Below are 23,602 nucleotides of genomic sequence, written 5' to 3'. Positions count from 1 at the left end.
GAGAGACTAATCAGATAATTGGGCTTTGGCCCAAGTACTCTGTCTGGCCCGTCTGATAAGATTAAAGTTCGAACTCCTACAGTCGAATCTCAATCGTTCATTCATGATATACGTATAATATAAGTATAGGTTTTGTGGGCCTTGTGGTGGCCCTGCCGTGCCCTGCCTTGTTCTTTACTTCTTTATCTTCCTTCGACTTCCAGCGGCGATTCATAGCTCTACATCTTCCATTTCGGGATCACGGAGCCCGGCACTTGGTGATCGGCGAAGATCGGTCTACCGGATTTTCCAGTCTGATCTCTTAGTCAGACAACCAAAGAAAATCCAAACAACAAATGTTCCTAATAAGCCCAGATCATAACTGCTCACTCGTCGTCTCTTATTGATCATCTCTTCTTTCAACTCTCGTTCTCCTAGTTTACTAAATTGAGGTGTGGAGAAAGGGAAATGGAGGAGGAAGAATTCAGGAAGAGAAACACGGATTGCGTCTACTTCTTGGCCTCTCCTCTCACATGCAAGAAGGTACTTTCCTTAGCCTTTCTCCGATGTTTCTGTTTCAAGCTAAATCATCTCCTTGCTTTGAATTTCTTTTGTTATTAGCGATGAATGTGCGTTTTTATGGGTTCTGCATTCGTTGTTTCAAAGACATTTGAATATTAGAAACTTGAAATCCGAATTTAATTTTGTTTTTCTTAAAATTCGTTTAAAAATCTGAATGATTTAGGTCGCGTTTCAGTCGGGGAATTTTGTTCTTCATTTTTCTTTTAATTTTCTTTGCCCCGCATGTAATGACTCTTGTTTTAGTTTGAATCCAATTTTCCGTGTATTCGTATTCTGTTATGCTGTGGAATGTCTTGATAACAAGAATGACGTTGTTTTGATTGTTCGGTAGGGGATTGATTGTGAGTATCGACACAACGAGCTTGCAAGGCTCAACCCGAGAGATTGTTGGTACTGGTTGGCTGGCACCTGCGTTAATCCAACCTGCGCTTTTAGACATCCAGTAAGCTCATTCTATTCTCCGTTTGTGTTTCTACTAGAATGTTAAACACAGTTTTAGAAATATCATGTGCTAATTTCGAAGAGGAAGCTGGAATGGATTTGTTTTGAAGTATTTCGTACATGTTTCTGCAATTTCACTACTGTTCTTTGGATGGCATTCCAGAGTCTGTTTCATAAAATGTAACAGCTAACAGCTAAGATAGTGTTCCTTTAAGATGGAGGCTGGCGCATTGTGAATTATATCTTCATGAAGTTCAGTTTTGTGCTTTATATTTTTTGACAATCCTGGAGAGTTTCTAGCTCTCTTAATCTAATACTTTGGCCACTTTTGCTCTTTCTTAAATTATCAAATCCATAAGACTGTCAAGGAGGATAAAATGACATCATACGATAGTCATCATGATGCAATAAAGTCTCAGTAAGTGAGTTCTCTTCAGTAAGTAAGTTCTCTCATTCAAATGTGTTTGTTCCATATCGAGGAAAAATTTAGGGTTTGGTATATGACTTGATTAATAGTTTTTCTGGACTGTAGGCTCTTACTGTCAGTTTGATTATGATACCATCTTGTTATCATCCCTTTGTGCATCAAAATATGTCCTAACCCTTTCCTGAATTGCTCTTCACTGAAGTGTCCTTTATCTAGTTGGCTGTCTAGTTTGGTGTTTATGGGGATGAGGAACCTTGATGTATTTGGACCATGCACAAATGCTCAAATTGTGTTGTTTCGTATGACCTTTAAGGTTTATTGGAGGCTTAACTCATACTAGTCGGCTTTGAGTTAAATTTCTGTGTTTTTAACTCATCATATCATCTGAAGTAATGTATCTCCGCAGCCACTGGATGTTCATACTGAAGAACCTTCTGAATCGGCCTCATTGTCACACCAGTCGTCTGTTCCTGCGAACAAGGGCAGCATCCCCTGTTATTTTTTCTTCAATGGATTCTGCAATAAAGGTGACAAATGCCTATTTTTGCATGGTCCTGATGGCAATGTAGCTTTTGGGAAACCTTCTAAGACAAAGTCAGCTGTCCCTGATGTAGTTCCCTCTGAAAATAAGTCGCTAGCAGGAAATAATATTCGTTCTACACTAATTGATGCTCATCTTAATCCATCTGAAAATGTTCCAGAGGTACCAGCGGACATCCAGTTACGATGCAAAAATGTTCTCCAGCTTCCTGTCCCCATTGATGCTCTGCAGCAAAGTCCATCTCCACTGATAGATGTATTTGAGAGCAAAGAAGCTGCTATGCACATGTCTAACTCCTTGGTTCCAGTGCAGGGCTTTATCCAAAAGAGATCTGGTTGGTGCAAAGATCAGAGTTCAGAGGAAGAACTGGATAACCATATTGATCCAGAAGATTTGAGGGAATCTTCCCCGGGCTTTGATGTTCTTGTGGATGACGACAAATCACAGCATATGGGTTATGAGGATAATCCAGAGTACTTATTGGTTCATGATGGAGAATGCGCGGAACTGAATAGCCACTTCTTGGGGTATGACTTTGAAGACCCAATTGAATGTAATCATATGTACACTGAAGTGGAACTTGTACATGAGGGTAAGAGAGATGATTCTTTTGATTGTTTAGACAACGAGCATTTGTTTGACAATGCCAGAAAGGTTCTTAGGCACTCAAGGCAGAGGATAATTGACACCATATCCTCCCGGAAGAGGAAAATCTTTCCTACTGAATTAGATGCTAATAAATACGGGGTTAGGGATCTTCGAGAATGTCTGAGGAAAAGTCGAATAACTGATGGTCTTTCAACAGCTCGATTACCAAGAAGGCATAAATCATCTCAGCTGAATGGTGAGAGTCAGGGAGGGCGTCGGAGGCACGGTGTAACTAGGCGGCTTCATGGAAGATTGGGATCAGAGGTGGGACACAATTCTGTTGAATCACTTGGAGTTTCTGGAGCTCTTTCAAATGGTGACAAGCGTCGCGGCTTTCCTAGGCATTCAATGCGGAATAGGTTGAGGCAGCGCTACGAGGCAAAAATGAATGCCAAACCGCGGTATCCTGCATCTGAAATCTCAAGGAAAGAATTTACGAGTGAGAGGATATCAACTCAGGCATCTAGTGTGTTTTCAGGACCAAAGACCCTTTCACAGATTAGAGAAGAGAGGAGAAAAAAGGAAGAAAACAGGGATTGCTGTAGAAAAGTAGAACATTCTAATACAACTGCATCTGCAGATTTCCAGGGTCCTAAACCTCTGACTGAGATCCTCAAGAATAAAAGGAGGCTATGTTCTGTTGTGGATGGTGATATTAGCAGCAGCTAAGTGGAGATCTGTACCTAAAGGAAACAGGAGAATTCAGTTTCAAGTGCTATTTTTTTACTAGCCTTTTGGGTGATAAGACTGAGAGTGATATTCTTAAATGTGATGGGATCCTGTTGCTTGAAGAGTACTCTCTTATTCCTGCCATTTTGTCTGGTATTCTTGTACCGTGTGAGTTACTCAGTCCGACCAATGCATTGGCATTGAAATTTCAATCTAGTTGCTTTGTCTATGGAGCTGTGCTTTTAGTTTTGGCCCATGTTAGCCCACCAATTTGGGCTTCATTCATGTTGCAAATAATAGGTGTATAAATAGAGGAATTCTCTAATGTGGATTTAAACTATGCAACAATAGGTTGATAGATAGAGGAATTCTCTAATGCAGATTTAAACTACGAACTTAAAATGTGGATCTATATATGTTCACCGTCGATTCGAAACATATGAAATCTAAAATAGTAGATCTATTTATCATTTCACTTACCTATATAGATATTATTCATGATTTTACATTGCATCTTCCACATATTATATATACGTATCATGTATGATAACAAATATGAGTTGTAGGATGGAGTTATGTAACAAATCCATTTTTTAAAGATTTAAAGATAAATTTAAGATTCAACGGTGTTTATATATATATATATTAATTAGATGTAATATATTTCTGTAAAAAAAGTTAATTATTTGGTGCACCAACCTACCCTCAATCCATCTAAATATGGACAAATATTGAGTCAAATATTCCTTTCCCCAAAACAACAAGATTTATGACAAATAAATGCCCCAATAAGAAATCAACTCAACCCTTAATATCCAATTCCAATGCATAAAATCAAGTTGGATACTTATTCATTCAGAATTTCTATATTTTAACATTTTGAATCTATCTAAATATGGTATATATTCGATCAAGAATTTATGAACTTGCTAATTTTGTATCTTTTTTTTTTTATGAATCTCAATAATCCAATTTATGATGTTTCTATTTTAGAAATCCTTCCCTCAGTCCTCTCACTCTTATCCACTCTTATCTAGTCTTTTCCCATATATATATATACACACACTCTTTGATCATTCCTATATTTCTCACCTACCAAACAACCATTTTTGGGTTTTTCTTCTTTTTTCCATCAGAAGAAAGAGATGACGTTTCGTAATTTACAGAGGTCTGGAAAGTTTAGGAGACGAGGATCATCAGGGCAGTTGGTGTGGGATCACAACCTACCACTGGATGACCAAGACAAGCTAGAATATAGACAACTTCGGCCATCACATAGTGTTGGATCCATCATCACCACCCAATCAACCACCGCAGGAGGCGGAGGAAGAGAAAAATCACCACTGAAGGTCCACCAACCAGCAGATGATCATGCGGACTCTCCTCCTAGGAAGCTTCCTAGTTGTGGTTTGTTTGGGAATATTAGCAAATTATGTTTACGTAAATCAAAAACCAGTAAGCCTACATAGACGGGCCGGACCGTTCCAAGTTCCACCCCAATCCCGTCTCACCCTCATCCAACCCTTTGATGTGTTAATATATGTACTCAAAGAGAGAAAAAAGAAACGCGATGGAGTCTCACCCCATCGTTTTTTGGGGTGTGATTTGGAAAACTTGCCTAGTGTATTGATAAATAATATCTCTCTGTCATTTGGCTTGTAAATAAAATATTTCTGTCATTTACAAATACATTAATACAATGAAAAAAGAAATTGCTAAAGGAAACTGAAGAAAGGCAGGAACTTTATAAAATATTTATAATTTTTTTTTCTTACTGTGGATTAGCTTTCTGAACTTTTGTTTTGAAAACTAAAATGTGGAGTTTCTCCATTGAGAAGTAAAGGAAACAACCTGTTGAGTGGGTAACAAATGAGCCGAAACTTGAGCCCACAATGCAGTGCCAGGCCGGCCCATACACTTTGTCAAACTCCTGCATGTAATAAAAGGCCCATTATGTGGAGAAGTCTTATTTTGCGAGAGAGACAGAGAGATGCACATGATAAGGTGAGAAATCAACTCTGCATATTGTTTTGTCATATATAATATTGCATGATTAGAGTCTAGAGAGAAGGAGGTTTGACTATTAGTGCATGATTAGCTTCACCATTCTTGCAAATTCCAAGGTCATTGTAAGTCTACACATGGGTTGGGATCTCCCTTGATCCAATAAGGCTAGCATCAATGTGTGGTTCCTCAAGAAGAAAAAAAAGATCAAAGCTTATGCATTGGCACCAAATCTTCGGTTCTTCACAATATCAAATTTTATGTTGAAATCAATAGATCCAATATGTTATAATCCAATCATCTGCAGTTTGTTGATCTCTTATAGACACTCTGCCCTAAAACGTAAGGAAAAAACTTAATGGCATAATGGGTCTTCTAGGTGTTCGGCATTTTGCCTCTGTGAAGTTTCCATAAAAGAAAAAACGTACCTTCTTGATGTTGTAAGCCATGTGTTTAGAGCTGAACTTCTCCAAGCTGTCAAATGTTCTCCTGGCAGAACGGAAGGCGTGCACCTGCATGAACCCGGGCATGTCCGTCACCAGCACCTTCACTTGAAGAAATGCAGCCACCGACGATAGATTTGTCTCCACGTGAGATACTGATTTCCTTGCCTCCACAATCTCCTCTGCTCCTCTCCGCCGTTGGTCGCCGCCATGGTCAGTTTCTTGGACCCTTATCTCCTTCACTGTTGACATTGGACTGCTCTGTGAGATGGGTTTATCTAGAGTCTTTGTGGTTGGCTCTGATTTGATTGGCTTATTGCTGTAAAACTTGTAGAAGCTCATGATTTTGTTTCCTTTCTTTTGCTTCTCTTTGGATGCCATGATTGTTTTCTTGGGCTGACTAAGCTAGCTGTCTCTCTAGTTATGGTGCACTACTCTGTGGTGGAAGAAACCTTTAATACAAATATTGATTGGTGATTGAATTAGTATTTGTATCAACAACCCATGTGATATTGCCTGTGAACAAGGATTAAACAAAAATGAAAGATTTGATTTTTTTTCTTTAAAATTGAGTTTTATCCGAGTAATTAATGGTTTTTTGTGTGGTGGAAAAGTGACGAGTCTATTAGGGCATATTTGTCTTCAATTAGATTGTTTCAAGATAGCAAGCAGCACATGGCCACCCAGGATCCCCCACCGCCTAGTAATATTTCAATTGGAAGAAAACAAAAAAAATTCCTTGTCTTTGCTGTACTGTTAGTAGTTAGAAATTGAATAGTTGAAGACAAAATTGAGACCTGTAATCAATCATTTGCTACAAACCGAACATAGGGCTCTTATCTCTTAGGCCTCTGTCAAGGCTCAATCCAATTCCTGTCCATCCTCAGACCAGTTTTAGTTATGAGTTGTTGCTTTGATATGGTTCTTAACAACTTTATTTTGTGTCTTTACCTCCTGACTCAACACTTGCCAAGTATTATCCATTTTGGGCGTCATGTCATTAGCTCCCAATGAGACTAGTTGGTTGAGTATGAATACTTCATATCTGAAAAAGGGACATTCGCCATATTTTCAGTAGAAGGGCACCTCAATTTGGTTGGTTAAAATGAATTGTCCTTAAACTTTCAGCGATTTTTCTATGTTCATGTTATTTACGTGGTTTGTGATCGACCCATCAATGCTTTTATTGGTTTTTGTAGAGTCCTCTTTCCATCTAAACACTGCAGCTCTCTGTTATGCTGAAAAGGAAGCATGATCCACCTGATTGTGATGTTGACTTCTTATTAAGCTGAATGATAGAGCTCTATAGCATTGATAAACATTAATTAATCACCCACCTTGTTCCTAGCTTGGGCGCGGCATGCACAATCGTTTTATTAACAGTATTTATAATATAGAAGTTAATTGGTTCCAACTTCCAAGGGTCTAGCTTTAACCACATAATTAAATACAAGTACTCTGCTGCAAGATGTTCACCAGTCGGCTAAAAAGGTGACGGAAAATCCTAAACAATTACTCCATTTTAAAAATCATTTTTGAATATCAAATATAAATTATATCTTGCTTTTCTACCATAAAATTTGTGTTTTCTATTTGGTTCTTAACTAATTCATGATAAGCATCTCAAACCTCAAACTTTCTTGCTTAGAAAAATTCGCTATGAGCAATTATTTGCGGTGCTGTTCATTCTCAGAGACTTTTGAGGCTATAATACTTCCAACAAGTAATAGTGCAATGGGGGGTCATTTGGCTTTAGAATCCATAGATGCAAGCACGTATGCTCATCTAGATTAGAGTTTTGCTTCCCACATCTCTTTCCAAGTAAATGCTGATGTTGATTGTGGGGATGGCATGCCTGTTATATTGATGCATATGACAATGATGGTTGTTTATTATATTCAGTTTGTTATATTATTTGGGGCCATTTTCTAATTAGTATTCTTCTTATTCGTGTGGGGTTTGAACTTTGAACCATTGATTGTCCACCCCTATTTGTAGGATTTTGTGGTATAAAAGCACAGCAATAATCCATTCATGGAGATGGTGACCTTGTTTGTGTTGGAAGCATGAACTTTAACCCTTTTTTGTAATTAAAATAAGAAAGTTTATATAGATCTCAAAAGAAGATTTGTTCTTTGGTAGGCCGGACCACTTGTAAATTACTTCAAAAAATTTGTATTCTTTTTATTAGGTAAGAGAGCCGAGAAAAACTATTTCTTATAGTTGGAGAATCAATTAACAACTTTTTAGGGCTCAACTTGCAATCTTCAAAAATGGGAGTGGGTTAGATATTGGCTTAGGAAAAGATTTCTTATAGTTGGATGACCACATAGGCGCAAAGACATATATGCTAAATGGTCCAAACTAAAGTTGGGATGTTACCAATGATTAGTCATCATCTGGCATCAATGAAGTAATCTGAACTAGTTTCTCTGTCCTTAAGGGCAGATGTATATAGCCTAATCCATATTGCAGTGGGGTTGTTTTCATGATTTGAACTCGTTAAACTAAATTGGGTAGTCTTACTATGGTGCTAGGATTCATCCACTTTGAGCAATTATGTACATTGATGGCTAAATGTTTGGTATAAAATATGGAGCCAGAAAGCAGAGTTGAAGTTCAAATTCAAAGGATCGCAATATCAATATGGAATAATGGTTGGGAAAACAAGCCCATCAACATACCTTCAGAGAAATTAGGGACCACAAGAAAATATTAATATAACATGAGTAGTAACAGAATCAGTCTCTCTTATAGGCAACTGAAGAAGAAACTTACAATGAAAAGTTAAAAGAACATTGATCTACCTTTGTTTCTTCTTCAATTTTTTGCCAGTAGTTGTAGCCACAGAAGGTCTAGCTTTTTGTTCTTGTTTTGGATCTAGTTTGAGTATTTGATATTCATGCACGTAATTTGTAAGTTTAGGGTGGGTAAGGAATGCTATAGCCAACTGTGTCATTGCTGCTAAAACTGGTAAAAGTAGCTTCAACATTTTGATATGATATCTATGTCTCTATGTACCGAAAAGCATAACATATTATTCTTCAGAATAATTGGTGACAATTGCATTAACTTGTTCTTTTCAAGTGTCTATGTAACCTTATAAATGCAACTTCTTCTTTCCAACTTGTTTTCTTCCTTAAGTCGTCTCTGCATCTTAGTAACTTCCCTAGATGAAACTCTAAGAAATGGAATTCCTTTCTTAACATTCTGAAAATTTGAAGAAATGGGGGTTTCTTGCAGTCCAAAACAGATTGAAAGTAGAAGTTATCTTGCTTTTGGTTTTGGACTGAAGGGAGCTCCTAATTCTTCTCTTTTCCTTCTGAAGAGAGCTTATAACAGATATCTCCATGGAATTTACATTGTGAGTGTTATATTATATCTCATGCATCTCCATTCAACTGAGAAGAAAATCTGTATGCTTTTAGTTGCTTTTATTTTGTGGCGAACAGAGTTTACAGGTTAAGCCATATCATATGTGTTAAGCTGATACAGATTAAATGCCAAGGAATGTCTTTTTGTGTTTTATGAATATGATTATTCACTTCTTGTCAAGCATTCAGGATTCCTTTTTTGCAGCAGGAAATACCAATTAATCACCATAAGTCCTTTTTCTGAATTTCCTTTCACTAATTGCAGAAGCAGTGATTTGAAAAAACACAACTTGAAGTGTTGCTGCTTCTAATACTTTTCTCTTCCCTTCTTTGTTGGATATATATGTGATTGATTTGAAAACAAGTAGTGAATGCGGTCTTTCTTTTTTTCAGAATGTGCATTGCATTGTTCAGTTTCTTAGATTTTTTAATTCACAACCCATTGACTAGTAGTTTTTTAGTTTCAAAGTGATGTTAGACCATCTATGAATCTATGATCATGAGTTCCAAGACATGGGACCGACCATTGTCTCCAAGGACCTCCTCTAGAAGATCCTACTATTTTGGATTTTTTTCCCCCGAATTATGAAAACACTTTCTGTTAATAAATCTTGGCGGTTCAAGATTTTCATTGTCTGTGCTTCTTGAATATGTTTGTTGGCTTGTTGTTGTTCTTGGAGATTGCAGGTGATGCTAGAGCATATGATCGGACAGCAGCGGCAGTCTCCGGCAGCCGAGGGAATAAATATAATGCCTTATTACACCTAGATTCCAGTCATTTGGGTTGGGCCAAGTCTCTGCTTGGGTTGGCCTCGGCCCAAACTGGCCTAGTCCAGGATCTTTTAGGCCTTGAGTAATGAGCATATGACAAAATTAGCCCTAGTCCCTACTCTAATTTAGTAATTTCAATCCTCAGCTGCCTCCTTGGTCTCGGTCTCCCGAGCTTCATCGTCTTCGATTCCTGACATTTGTCACTACCCTGGACCTTCCCCGTCCTGCCCTGCCCTACTTCCAAGGAAATTTGAAAATGGATGAAAATCTGCAAATATCACTCGACAAGCTTCCAGTTAAGCGCTTAGAGGCCATTGAGGAAAGCGGCGCCGAACGCTTTCCTGTGCACGTATTTGTCGTTTCAATTATTGTCATCTCATTTCATCCTGGACTCGTATTTGTTTCATAGCTATTAAAAAATGAATTCGTAGTTTTATTGTGTAGTGATGTGGGATACGACGAGAAGCGAGTGTCGCTGATTCGGCGAATGCGGTCGAGAAAGAGAGCGAGGAGGGGGGTGAAAAGAAGAAAAAGAAGAAGCAGACCGCGTCTACGCCATGGCCCTGGCAGAGCATGCTCGAGAATCTGCAGTTGGCTCAACGAGAACTGTCTGTCATCATAGATCTCATCAGCACTGTGAGCCTCTTACTGCTTACTGCTTTTGAATTTCTTTCTTAATTTGGAGCAACTCCCGGGATGTTCATGTTCTGTCCTGAATTTCTTCACCACTTTAAGTTCAATGATTTGACAAAATTCTTATTAGTGTCTCCATTGTGCTTTTGTTTGGTTTCTTGCTCGATGTTATGGATTCATTAGCCTTTTCTTCTGAAAACTCTTTCCAAAAGGGGCACTGCTGCTGTGAGTTCAAAATTTTTGAATCTGAAATGAGTTTGTTTCGTGATTCTGCTTTTGGTTTTTTGTGTAGGTGGAAGCTAATGATGCTGTAACGGTAGCCAGTATGACCAGGCCAAAGCCTTTGCCTAAAGAAGTTCTTTCTGACCTTGCTGTATCTGTAGCCACCTAGTTACAATGCTAGCGGGTATCATTATTTCCTTCTTTGTTCATTTTATTTCTTCCTTTCCTTTGAGTGAGTGCCATAGTATTCATGAGCTTATTTTCTCTCAAGCGAAAATGAAATTTGTTGAACATTAGCTTATCTTCCTTACTGAAATTATGGGTGGACAACTGCTCTTTTTTATCATTATTTTCTTACTTCATTTCATATCTTCACAGCATCTTGGTAAATACTTTCAGCAGTCTGCCAAAGCTTTGGAACAGCAGACTGCTCGGGAAGCAAGATTTTATGGTGCTCTAATAAGGTGAATGTCCCTTATTTACTTTTTTCGATTGTCAAAATTAATGCTCATCAATTCTAAAGGTTAGTTTGTTTCAAAACATAATTGGTTCTGAGAGTGGGATTGTCAAGAGCGGTTTATTCTATATGGGTGGTGTATATTGTAAATTATTCTTCTATTGTGTATTTTCTGAATTTTCTTGCATCTGCAAATAGAGTAAGGGTGATTCTTTAACTGCTGATGTCTTCAGAAACATTCCCCATCTATTTATCTCTCTGACAAACTGATAGGTTGCAGCAAAACTGGAAAGTTAAACGGCAGCGATTGGCAGCTTCAGTTCCTAGCAACGAAGGATTTATCTTTGATCTCTTTGAGAGCTCATTATATGATTCAGCGGCTGTACTTCGTCCTTCTAATCTATCTACTATTCGTGTCGACCATGACCCAGCTGGCATGTTGGCTATAAATTTACCTCTGAATTCATGTCACCATCTTCATTTTGGTTTTCTTGGGGTAGATTCGGGCAATAGTCTGAAGGAATCCGGTAAGATTAATTGGTCACATGAGAAGCAACTTAGAGATACTGAACGAGAATCTGCAAGTGATGATGAATGTATCAAAGAAGCACATTCACTCCTTCGAGAAGCTCATCAAGCCATTTTTTATGAGCAGGTGGATATTCTCTTGTTTTTCTCTACAATTTTATAACCCCTGGTGTTTCATTGTTGTCTTGTACCTTTTTTTAATCGTGGTTATAGGTATTTGACATGGTGAACCGTGAGGCATTTAATCAATCATTAGGAGTTAATGTTACTGGAATACGAGAAAAGTTTCTGCAATTAAGCATAGGAGCAGCAGCCTGTGTGTTCATTTCACTTGTGCCATCCAGTCATGGCAATCAAGCAGTTGATAGTGCATGTACTAAGAGTTTCAAGTCAAATGGTTTACCTGTAGATTCATCTGATGGAGTGAAGTCGGCAGATGCAAAATGTGACACTCTTATTAAGAAGTGTGGTTTTCCTAATCGCAGTAGTTATGAAATTTATCTGCAACAGATTTTCCATGAGCAACTGAGCAAGTATTAGTAAGACCAAGGGAGAAACCCAGGTCCACTGGTACTCGAATATCTGGTCAACTTGTAAAAGAAGGTTCCAATCTCCTTGGTCATTTCTGCATGTCTCTAGCGCACAGGATATTTTCAACAAAGGTGCTTATGGAGCTGGAAAATGTGGTATTGCCTGCTTGTCGTTGAACATAGACTTATGAAAATTTTGTATGATTGAAATCTCTCCTCAGTAAATATTCTTTAATTTGTGTAGGTACTTGGAATCCCATATCTTCATTTGGTAACTCATCCAACTTGGCATTCTCAGACATCTTCATGGACTATCTGCATGAAGGTTCCTCAGTCCATTCTTCAATCTTCATACAGAATCTCAACACCGAAAAACAGATCCCCATAGCATCAAGAATGACATTAAGTCAGAGAATCATACTAAGGTCATTGTCAGCGACGATTGCATCAGTGTCAAAGCAGAAGGCGCTCCCAATGTCGTTGGTCTGTTTAAGGGAAGTTCTGAAAACATGTGTTCTACAAACAAATATGACTGTGACTTGGCAGATCTTCCTGTGATAGTCCTGCAGCAGGTGGGCCCCTACATTAATAGATTCCTGGAATTTTTTTTTATAGCCAAATCTTTAAATTCTTTGGTATTTGGGAGTCTCGGAACCGGTCAGCTTGTGCAGTTGTTTAAGTAGTGAAGCCCATAGGAGGTGAAACAAGATTACTATTGGCCAACTGCTCACCCTTACAGTGTAGCACTCGTGATGGCGTGATGCTCAAAAGCACTTGGTCCTTTCATTTGAGGATTTTTTTTGTTTCTTTTGCCTTTGGGTGGCCTTAATGAAACATTAACTGCTTATATGCTGACATTAAGAAATTTTGATTACTGTATCTGGGAGTCACGAGATCAAGGTTGTTGGACATAGATAATAAAATTGAGGTGCCTTTGTACTATAGGAAATAAAAGGATGTTAGAAGATAGAATACAAAGGTGAAACTGTAATGGAAGAAACTATTTCCAAGTTAGGGCATTACAGAGTTCATAGATTTTGATGGACTACATGCTCCTGGAATTAGTCTAGATGAACTTGGAAAGCATTACTCTTCTAATATGGATGCTGTGGAATCCTTATCTGGTCTAAAAAGCTTTGGGAATGCGATGCTTTGTCTTCTGTGGTCGTAGTGCAGACTGCAGATAGTCTTTAGGCCTGAGCCTAATTGTTGGAAGGCATGCTAAGGCCAATGACTGGGCTTGGCATATCACATTACTTTTAACCTGGTAACTGGCTGTGAAGCTAGTCCACTTAAGTTTCTGGGTTGTACTGTATCTATCTATTAAGCCTTACAAATGGTATGATACAATGCTTTTTTGGAAAAACAAAGAAATAATCATCCTGCATCTTGTGTACTGTTTATCGCAGTTCCTTTTGTGTTGCAATCAGGAAGTGCAATTAACATTGTTATTGATTTTGGTGGTAGGTTGTGAGCCAAGTTGTCCTTTGGCTTCACGAGGAAGCTCTAAGGGTGGGAATAAAAGCAAATCGCGACTTTTTGTGCTTGTCATTTGAACTAGAGGAAGGTGAGCTCCTCAGTTTGGTAGCACGTGTGGACCCAGAAGATACTCAGGGGTGTATCTCCTGGTGGTTGATAATATGGACACTGTTGATTGTCCGTTTGAATATAGAAGGTTCTTGGGGCATTTATCGCTTGAAGTTTTATACTCAACACTCGTGGACTTGGTTAGTTTGTGCAATGGAGGTGGGAGCCATTAACCGTTTGCAAATCTTTGAATTTTTCTGGTTATTCTTGGTCAAGCAATTGTCCGGAGGTTGTGGAGTTATCAGAATAGAAATGTTTTCATATTCATCCCTCTCGTCACCACATATTCAACTCACCTTCCAAAAACAATTTTGTTAAACTGAGTACCACATCATACAATAACTTGATAAGTTGAGTCAAAGACAGAGCGTGACCGTAAGGGTAGTGCATTGCATCACACGCAAGGACATTGCTCTCAGTGAACATTTCTCCCAGTGAAAGTCGTAGTGAAGACTAAATACCAAAACCCAACTCTTGCTTTCTCTGTAGTCACAAGCCAAGTATTTATTTGCATAAAAGTCTTTGTGTTGCCAATGCCAGCTGACTTCGAAAAGCAACATCACTTTGTTTTTGGGTTGGAAGAATAAGCAATGGAGTGGTGACCAAGCATTCCATCAAGATCAATCTTTGCTTCCAAAATTCAAAACCGAATAAACTGCTCTCCTTGACTATCCAAATCATACAACCTATCATATTTTGACACGTCCTAACTTCATCTGGTTTTAGCCGTTAGATCTGCCACCCCGTCAAGTATTATAATCTATAAGAAAAAAATTTGCAATGGAAGTTTCCAATTCCAATAATCCAATCACACAACATTCTCTCCCAGATATCAAAATCAAAATCATTTTAATTTCCTAAACGCGAGATCCCTCTCGTCACGGCCACAAACAGCTACTGTGCACTCTATCCCTGTCATGACTCATGCGCAGCCGCAGTCCATCTGAAAGACTAAACTACCCTCCTCGTTCCTCACTCATTACTTGCGTTGGTGACCGTGACTGGATTGGAGGGAACCGAAGCGAACTGCTGCCTGGGTATCGAAGGGAATCCGAATCTCGACGAGGGTTCGTTGTGATATTCTCGTTTTGGTTCTCTTGATTCTATCTATTTCTTGACTTCTTTTTTGTTGAGTTGGGTCTTTTGTGAATTTTCGATTTTCCTATGTGGGGTTTTGGAGATTGGAAGGCAAACGTTGATGGGTTATGGAATCGGATTTATATACGTAAATGAGAATTATGTACTTATTTGAATTCTTTACTGAGCGATGGCGATAGCAGACCCAGACCTATTATGTGGATTCAATTATTGGATATTTCTTGTTTATTGAACGTGAGTTTTAGATGACAATTTGTTGGGATTTTGAGTGGCGTACTATTCTTTACCAGATTCTTTTAGAGGGCTAAAATTGACTGCTGTGTTCTGAATTTGGAGAGTTTTTGTTGATTCTGCGGCGATATTCTTCTTTTGCTCATTGGTTATTTGGTTACATCAACTTTTTTGGGGTGGAATTATGTCTGGTGGGACACCGGTTGGAGGTGGATATATGAGGCAGAGACACAGCCAAGGCTATGCCTCGGGTGGTGATGACCTCGAAGATGATGCTTGCTCTAGGCCACAGTCCTTTTCACCATCAAGTCCGAGAGCTCGGTCATGGGTTGAGATTGCTGAGAATGTGCTTTGGGTTGCCTCAGCAGTTTTTATTGTGTACTTTGGTGACAGGAAGTCCAATTTCATTTATCTTTTGTGGCATGATGACCGAATCAGAAGGTAAATTACAGTTCATTTCAAGTGCTTTCACTTTGTATGTTCAAAGATTTTTTTTGGTTTGATTGAAGAGGGATATTCATTTTTCGATATTCATGCTAGGAGAGAATAGAATAGAACAGATGATATTACTGTGAGTTGATGGAAAAGCCACTAAAACTTCATGAGCCCTAAAATTTGTAAGAGCGCAAATGAAAGATAAACTTGTTCTTGTATTGTTTTGGAGACTATGATCTGGTTGGTCAGTGTTAAACAGTTGTCCATCTTATGAGATATTTATTTTCAATTGCATCGTTGCCGTTTCATTACAGTCCTCGAGAAGGTTCAAATTCTTGTGTGTACTTTGTTTAGGAAGATATGAGAACATAATATCAGTGGCTAAGAACTTGGAGTTGCTGGGAATCAAAAAAGATATATTGGGTATTCACATGTTGATGCTTAACCTGGCTTTATAAAAGATTGTTGCGTGTTAAATAAGATTTCGTGCAATAGCTAAGAGAAGTAGAAGATGTTCATTTGCAATGATGGAAGAAACATTATAACTTGTTCCTTTTACTTTTTTCATGTAGAACTTGTAAGGCGGTTTGTTCCTTTTCGTTTTGTCCTTGACCTCGTTCCTTTTCTCTGGCTTATAAGTATTTATGTCAGTATGTGCATGATCTATGCATGTATGCATAGGTTCAATGGTGATGCAAGTCTGATAAAACTTTGCCACAGATTATATAAGGTTTTTCATGCAATTTCTCAAAGAAGTATAAAATGTCTATCTGTTACAATAGAAGAAACAATATTGTGTGCTCCTTTTACTCTTTTTTCCCCTGTATCCTGGAGAGCAAGTGTTCTCCTTTTCCTTTTGTCTTTGATGCCTTTCCTAGTCTTAAGCTTATTAAAGCATGCATTTGCATAAGATATCCTATAGGTTACAACTTACAATAGTGATTTTATATGTGGGGAAGGGGTGGGGGGGTTTAAATTTTTTCCTTAAGATCCTGAGGGCTGATTTAAACGTTGTACCTGAATACAAAAATGTATATTTGTCCTTTTAGAAGGTATTGGCAATTCATGCAGGAGTCCTTGGAGCCCGACTATAATCACTTAGGGTTGATTAAAGTGGCAAAAATGAGCTATCTTAGGGGGAGGCCTTCTTGAGTTCAGTTAACTTGAATCTAACTATAAGTAGGAACTCGAGATACTTACTATGGAGCGAAAAGGTTGCTAGCCTTCATTAAGAAAATGATTACATTCTCGTGAAACCATGATTTTTCATGTGTGGGTGAGATAGTTTACATTCGACGATGATACATATGAGAGAAACTCATTATTAACGTCACATGTTAGACTAATAATTTGTTATTCTGTTCATTTATGACTGGTTATTTGTAATAGCTTTACACCCAGTGCACATCTGTGCCTCCCGTAAATGGTGCATGAGTAGTATAACCAATAACTGAATCTCCATGACCTTTCTTCAGAGATCTGTGCATGCAACAAAACAAAAGTACATTCACTTGAAGAAATACTATTATAAGTTTCACTCTAATCTGTGTGTGGATTTATGCCATCAGGTTTTTGTTTAAGACATTGACCAAGGAATAGCCTTAAGGTATCCATATTATTTTTTCAATACGGGTTTTTTTCCTTGAATAAGACTTTAAAGGTCGCAGTTATTGTAGCAACAAAATTGTTAACGAGACTGAAGATTTATTATATTTGAAAAATCTTCTATTTGTCTTGTATTATCATGTTCATGTTATTATATTTTTGCCAAGTGAATATGTGCAATCATTTTTGCTATCAGAAATTAGAGGGTTCATGAACCAGATTTTGCACTGAAGGCTATAAGGAGATTGGCCGTGAGGAGGAAATGATTGTCTTTTACATATTTTCTCTAGCTTAAGATGGAAGTATTTTGTAAAAACTGATGAGCATGCTTCGACTTAATGAATCTGATATTTGTTTTGAGAAACTTGTGCAGATTGCCTCTGTACTTCGGGATGGCTTGTGTTGGTGTGAACATTGTCATCTTCTTTTATACGAGCATTTTTTCTTGGAGTTTGAGGAGGTTCAATGAGAAATGGGAATTGTTAAGCATATCTGCTTTGCCGTTTGTTACCCTACTGGGGCTTGTTTCCTTCTGCTTGTAAGAGAGACTGTTTTCTTGTTTGTTCTTGAGTTTGTAGAAGTGTTATTTCTGACTTGTTTGGGCTGCTTATCTTACTTCGGCTAAATTTTGTTTGTGTAGGTTTTCCTTTGCTTTGTGGCCTATTTGGAGTTTCTTGACCCTTCCTCTTGTGGTACACCTTACACACTTTCCTTTCATTACTTCTCTTCTCCTTGTGATATTTTAATGTTGTAATTGACTAATTACTCTATGTGTTGCTGCAGTTCACGCTGTTTATGGCTTGCATGGTAATCTTCCCACGTTTTGTGATGGGGAATTTCAGGTCACCCAATGACTCATTCCGTATAGATTAAGCCTTGTGGGTTCCGAGCAAGAAACATTTGTGACTTAGACGAAAGTGTTTGTAACCAAACATGGATGTTTGGTAAGATTGGCCAATACAAGCTTTATGTTACTCTATGGCCATGAGACTTCATGCTAACCACAATTGTTAATGTTGTTTTAATCATTGGATTTCATTTGCACATGTCCATAACCTGATACACCTGAACAGCAGATCTTGGATTTCTATTGCAATGACCAGTTGGAAGCACAGGTTTGCTTGGACCGGAATACTGCTGAGACATTAGATAGTAATGTAGATGTTCAGCCTCTTTGATGAATTCTTTGTATTGAGAAGGCTGTTTGCTGTGGTTCCAGTTTATATTGACAAGTAATGTAATGGTCGTCGAATCATCTTTCATTAGTTGTTCCTCGTTTATATCATATTCATTTCATTTTTTTTTTCCTTTTATGAAGCTGGAACTACACTTGCACTCTGAATGTAGTGTCATCTTTGTTTTCAGGCATCTCTGTAACTCTATTCCAGGAAGAATGATCTTGTTAATAATTTGAAACTGTGATGTGGTCAGTAATCTAAAAGGGTGATAAGGAAATGCTGCATTCTTCACAAACAATATTTTGTTCGTTTTGGGTGTGTGGCTTGCATGGATTTGTCCTCCCAAGTCCAACCTATACTGGGCCCATGAGATCCAGTATAACAATCGATCCCTGCAAGTCTAATAAGCCTGTGTGTGGTCCAGCCTCAAGAAAACTGATTGTTGGTCTAAGCCTGTGGTGTAGCCTCAAGAAAATCGACAGTTCTGGGATCTAGAGAGTTTAGCCTTTGTTGTGGGATGGTAACAAAATGTCATACATCTGTCTGAAGTCTGAACTGAAGCAGGGAAATCAACTCAAAGTAAATGTGAACCAACCCCACTTGAATGACTTTGTTATTCCCCACAAAGACGCCAACCGTGTCTTGTCTCTCAAGTTGGGAAAAAGACATCTTCCCCTCTCAAAAAGGGAAAGTAGTATTAGTCCCATAATTCTCTGTCACACCCCCCCTTTAGTGTTTTTCAACATCAACAATATTTTTATGAGTTATTTTTCATCACATTTATGATTATGTACACTTTCTTTGTTCATTTTATTCCAATTTCACCTAACACAACACAACTGTTCCAAGATGATGATACTTGTGATGATTAACCAGTTAAATTTTCATCATATAAATTGTCATAATTAAAGAGTTACAACATTACATTGGTGTAGAAATATATCATCTGATTCTGAGATACCCCATTTGAACTGTGAAATTGTGAATTAGAATGGTCATAATTATAGGCATAGGCGTTGAATATTTTAGTGCAAGTTCACTTGAGATGGACAAATTGAAGACAAGGAGTCCAGAAAAACAGATGAAAAGAAAAAGGCTCACAATTTTCCAAACACTTCAATGATTTCCTTCATCCCTCTTTTGCTTGTTGGGTTTTTTTTTTCTTTTCATTATTCCTTTTTGTGGGTTTGAAGTCAAGCAGATTGCAGGTGGTCTTGGCATGCCATTGAATATAGCGTGTGGGGGGAACAGCTGGACTGTCTATTCTATTTAGCTGATCTCACATGTATTGGACTGATGAGAGGTGTTTGGAATTATTGTGGAATTAGGAGAGAAGTCGACGTTGATTTTTAATCATGGAAAAATACCCAATTATGGTCAAAAAAGATGCTCCATATACACATCTTATTATATGCTATTTATCTAAACCATGAACTAAGACCATCCTCTCTAGTCCACAGGGAGTAATGGTGAAGTTACTTGAGATAAATTCTTTCAAGCTTGAATATTTAATCGAATATTGGGGACTTTTTTAATCGAACACTATACAAGTTTATCATTTAGACATTCAACATGAGTCCATCAAACCCACATACGCGATAGAACAAATTGGGTCAAAGTCCAACACATCGTTACAAAAATATTATTTTAAGTGAAAATCAAACTTCAAACCTCCTAAATTCATACGATTTGGCCTTGGAGGAGGGATTCAATTCAATTCGACCAGAATCAAGTTCAAAATAATTAATAATACCAACAAAGAACCCTCAATCTCCATGTCAGTGATAGCAAAAAGAAACAAGGTGTAAACAATAGGAAGCCCTGTAAAAAAAAAAAGCAACAAGAAAAAGGTTTGATTGGATGGTGATGGCAATGGCAATGGACCAATGGTTATCATAAACCAATCAAAATAATGTTTTTTATAAAAAATTTCCTTGCAAGATATATCATTTTAGGACGATTAGCATCAGTGGAGTGGGTCATAATTCATAACACATGCAAGAAAATATATATATATATATATATTTGATGTATCTTTATCATTGAAGAAGAGAACATTAGGTGGGATTTTGTAGATGTGGGTCCACTTATTTTGTGTTTGAATATTTGTCCTAAACTATTGTGAAAAACCCATGTCTATGTTGAGTGTTGACCTAATGGATTTTGATTCTTTCAATCTGTGTCTCTGCCCAAAGCCCAAACAAGAGCTATCTTCCAATTTAGGGGAGTGAGTTTGTTCTTGATTTCTCCAATAAAACAACCACCAAATGTCATCATTCACCACCCTTTCTTTCTTTCCTCCTTTAATGGTTTAGGTTTTTTGCTTTTTCACACCTCTCTCTCTCTCTCTCACTCTTTCTCTGTCTTGTTGAGCACACTCTTGTGCTTGGTAGCTTGTGCCGTTGAGTTAATGGGCCCTGAACTCCACTGAACATTAATGGGTGTGTAAGAGAGAAGGGGTCTTTATCTCCTCTCAGTGCTCTTCGTGTCCCCCATTTTCGTGCTGTCTCGCATTTGCGTTTCTTGGGTTTTTACTTTTTCTGTGAGGATGGAGATAATATGATGATTTTGACTTCTCTCTGTGGAGGCCATTACAAGTGAGGTTCTTTCGATGTGGGTCTTTTGACTTTTGATATGGGCTTTGATGATAGGATTAATTGGTTTCCTTCTTTGGCCAGCTCCAGATTTTCTGCAATACGAACAGCTTTTGAGTCTTCAAGTTAGGTTTTTAAAGCCATCCGTGACTTCTTTTGAGCTTGGTCTGTGATTTGGTGGTGAAATTTGGAAGATCAAGAGGCCAATCTCTTGAAAATCGACGAGGGTTCTATGAAGCTGGGGTTTATGTGCTGTCGGTGATTTCTGGTTATGGGCTAATGCTGATTGTTCAGGTATGATTTCTTGGTACTTAATTTACTGTTTTGGGGCTGTTGGTTGAGAAATATATGCTGAAATTTGCAGGTGTCTTGTGATAAATCTGGCACTGGCAAGGTCTTGATTCAAGGGAAATGGACAGAGTAATTCAACCTCCTCTGGTAAATTATTCGTCTTCTCATTTTCGCACTTTTCTTTTGCGAATCTCTTGTTTTTTTATTCATTAAAATCTGCTTTGTTTACTGATTCTAATATTCCATCTTTGGCAAAACATTTCCAAAAGGATTTCACTGATGAGTGATGATTACTTGCAAATCTTCTTCAGATATGATACAAACCTTTTTTAAGATTGATGCATTCCAAGTGCACAATGATATGAGTATAAATAGCACTGGAATGGAAATGGAAAATGGGATTGAATCTGCTACTTGAGCCACGATGGGCTACTCCCCCTCGGGGTCTGCCTAGCGGATACGGTTTTGAGATGTGTTTTATCCCAGTTTCTTGAGATTGGTTGATACTTGAGCTGTTTAAGTAAGAGTTTTAACATGAAAAGTGGACTTCTTTGGCTCCTATGCTGACATTTTGCAACTTACGAGCAATTTTTAGCTTCTAGGTTGCCTAAATCGGTTCAATAATGGAACAAATTATTGGTGCAGCAACTTGTTTTGTAGTTATATGGTGCTGCCACCATAATATTTTATCAGGCAGCTTCCTGATGTTGCATAGGAAAGAGAAGCTAAAAAGTGTGATTGATTATATTCACCTAACTTTTCAGGTTGATACAACAGCCTGTTTATGTAGAGTAGATGCTGGCCTGAAAACTGTTGCTGGAGCTAAAAGATACGTCCCTGGTAGTAAGCTTTGTCTCCGGCCTGACATTAAACCGTCCATTCATCCAACTAGGACCAAGCCATCCCGTGGTGACCGGAGCCGGAACCAATCTCCTTTGCTTCCAGGACTCCCCGATGATCTTGCAATTGCTTGTCTAATACGTGTTCCCAGGACGGAACACCGTAAGCTTCGACTGGTATGCAAGAGATGGTACCGTCTTTTGGCTGGCAATTTCTTTTACTCTCTTCGAAAGAGCCTTGGAATAGCTGAGGAATGGATATATATAATCAAAAGAGACAAGGAAGGGAAAATCGCGTGGCATGCTTTTGATCCCGTATACCAGCTGTGGCAAACCCTTCCCCCTGTCCCGAAGGAATACTCTGAAGCTCTTGGATTTGGTTGTGCTGTTCTAAGTGGCTGTCACCTTTACTTGTTTGGTGGAAAGGACCCGATAAAGGGATCAATGAGGCGAGTCATTTTTTATAGTGCCAGGACTAACAAATGGCACCGTGCACCAGATATGCTTCGTAGACGGCATTTTTTCGGTTCATGTGTCATAAACAACTGTTTGTATGTAGCCGGTGGTGAGAACGAGGGTGTGCATCATTCCTTGAGGTCAGCTGAAGTTTATGATCCCAACAAAAATAGATGGTCTTTCATTGCTGATATGAGCACAGCAATGGTGCCCTTCATTGGGGTAGTTTATGAGGGAAAATGGTTTCTGAAGGGGCTTGGCTCTCACCGACAAGTTCTGAGTGAAGTTTACCAGCCGAGAACTGACAGTTGGGACCCTGTATACGATGGAATGGTTACGGGCTGGAGGAACCCAAGTGCATCCTTAAATGGGCATTTATATGCTTTGAACTGCAAGGATGGCTGCAAACTTAGGGTTTATGATGAAGCGACGGACTCTTGGAGTAAGCATATTGACAGTAAGATGCATTTGGGGAATTCTCAGGCATTGGAGGCAGCTGCGCTCGTTCCACTGAATGGAAAATTGTGCATCATCCGAAATAATATGAGCATATCACTGGTTGATGTTTCGAAATCTGATGACGTTAAAGGGCCTACTGCTGAACATTTATGGGAAACCATAGCAGGGAAAGGACAGTTCAAGAATTTGGTCACAAATCTCTGGTCTAGTCTTGCTGGCAGGAACCGCTTAAAGAGTCATATTGTTCATAGCCAAGTTCTTCAAGCATGAAGACTGGAAAAATATATCAAAATCCTAATGTGGGTTTTGGTTGTTTTTGTGCCTTTTGGTTTTGCTTGATCTGGCATCTGCTGTTACAGCTTGGAAGATGAAGACTGACAGCTTGTCGGGGATGATCGGCCTGGGTGCCCATAGGTCCGGCGTAGTAGGATTCAAAAGTGAAGTTTAGGAAGGATCATGTACCCAGGAGGTGCTAGATGAGTGAGAATATTTTGATAAACTCCAAGTGTTACTTACAAATATCAATGTGTTATATAGTTGTCATTTTAAGTTAAAACCCTTCGTTTCCTTGCAATCTTTT

At 38.4% G+C, this 23,602-nt stretch overlaps 4 protein-coding genes and 1 pseudogene across 7 annotated transcripts; 4 read left to right on the top strand and 1 right to left on the bottom strand.

Moving 5' to 3' along the window:
* Positions 1–139: 139 nt before the first annotated feature.
* Positions 140–3,532, top strand: LOC119997677 (zinc finger CCCH domain-containing protein 34-like). Its single transcript, XM_038844839.1, has 3 exons — positions 140–522; positions 893–1,003; positions 1,836–3,532. The coding sequence occupies exons 1-3, from the start codon at positions 448–450 to the stop codon at positions 3,285–3,287; spliced, it is 1,638 nt and encodes a 545-aa protein (XP_038700767.1). The 5' UTR covers positions 140–447; the 3' UTR covers positions 3,288–3,532.
* A 1,412-nt stretch (positions 3,533–4,944) lies between these two features.
* On the bottom strand, positions 4,945–7,178 carry LOC119996748. The gene is made up of 2 exons (XM_038843505.1): positions 5,720–7,178; positions 4,945–5,217 (listed from the first exon to the last, which is right to left on the bottom strand). The coding sequence occupies exons 1-2, from the start codon at positions 6,113–6,115 to the stop codon at positions 5,059–5,061; spliced, it is 555 nt and encodes a 184-aa protein (XP_038699433.1). The 5' UTR covers positions 6,116–7,178; the 3' UTR covers positions 4,945–5,058.
* Positions 7,179–7,218: 40 nt separating this feature from the next.
* Positions 7,219–14,371, top strand: LOC119996749 (annotated as a pseudogene).
* A 239-nt stretch (positions 14,372–14,610) lies between these two features.
* Positions 14,611–18,621, top strand: LOC119996746 (transmembrane protein 128-like). Of its 2 annotated transcripts, XM_038843503.1 has the most exons (5): positions 14,611–14,903; positions 15,225–15,606; positions 17,579–17,743; positions 17,846–17,897; positions 17,989–18,621. In XM_038843503.1, exons 2-5 carry the CDS (start codon positions 15,350–15,352, stop codon positions 18,076–18,078), a joined length of 564 nt encoding a protein of 187 aa, XP_038699431.1. In that variant the 5' UTR covers positions 14,611–14,903; positions 15,225–15,349; the 3' UTR covers positions 18,079–18,621. The 2 variants fall into 2 exon arrangements, with proteins under 2 accessions (XP_038699431.1, XP_038699430.1); XM_038843502.1 differs by having other exon boundaries at positions 14,611–15,606.
* A 1,898-nt stretch (positions 18,622–20,519) lies between these two features.
* LOC119997336 (F-box/kelch-repeat protein At1g55270-like) lies at positions 20,520–23,596 on the top strand. 3 transcript variants are annotated; one of them, XM_038844277.1, is made up of 4 exons: positions 20,520–20,980; positions 21,068–21,271; positions 21,342–21,415; positions 22,033–23,596. In XM_038844277.1, the coding sequence occupies exons 3-4, from the start codon at positions 21,389–21,391 to the stop codon at positions 23,290–23,292; spliced, it is 1,287 nt and encodes a 428-aa protein (XP_038700205.1). In that variant the 5' UTR covers positions 20,520–20,980; positions 21,068–21,271; positions 21,342–21,388; the 3' UTR covers positions 23,293–23,596. The 3 variants fall into 3 exon arrangements, with proteins under 3 accessions (XP_038700205.1, XP_038700203.1, XP_038700204.1); XM_038844275.1 differs by having other exon boundaries at positions 21,062–21,271; XM_038844276.1 differs by having other exon boundaries at positions 20,520–21,271.
* The last annotated feature ends 6 nt before the right edge of the window (positions 23,597–23,602 follow it).

This window comes from Tripterygium wilfordii, chromosome 4, assembly GCF_013401445.1.
Source record: "Tripterygium wilfordii isolate XIE 37 chromosome 4, ASM1340144v1, whole genome shotgun sequence".
NCBI lineage: Eukaryota > Viridiplantae > Streptophyta > Magnoliopsida > Celastrales > Celastraceae > Tripterygium > Tripterygium wilfordii.
The sequence above is the reverse complement of the archived record's forward strand: the minus strand, read 5'-3'. Positions and strand labels throughout refer to the sequence as shown.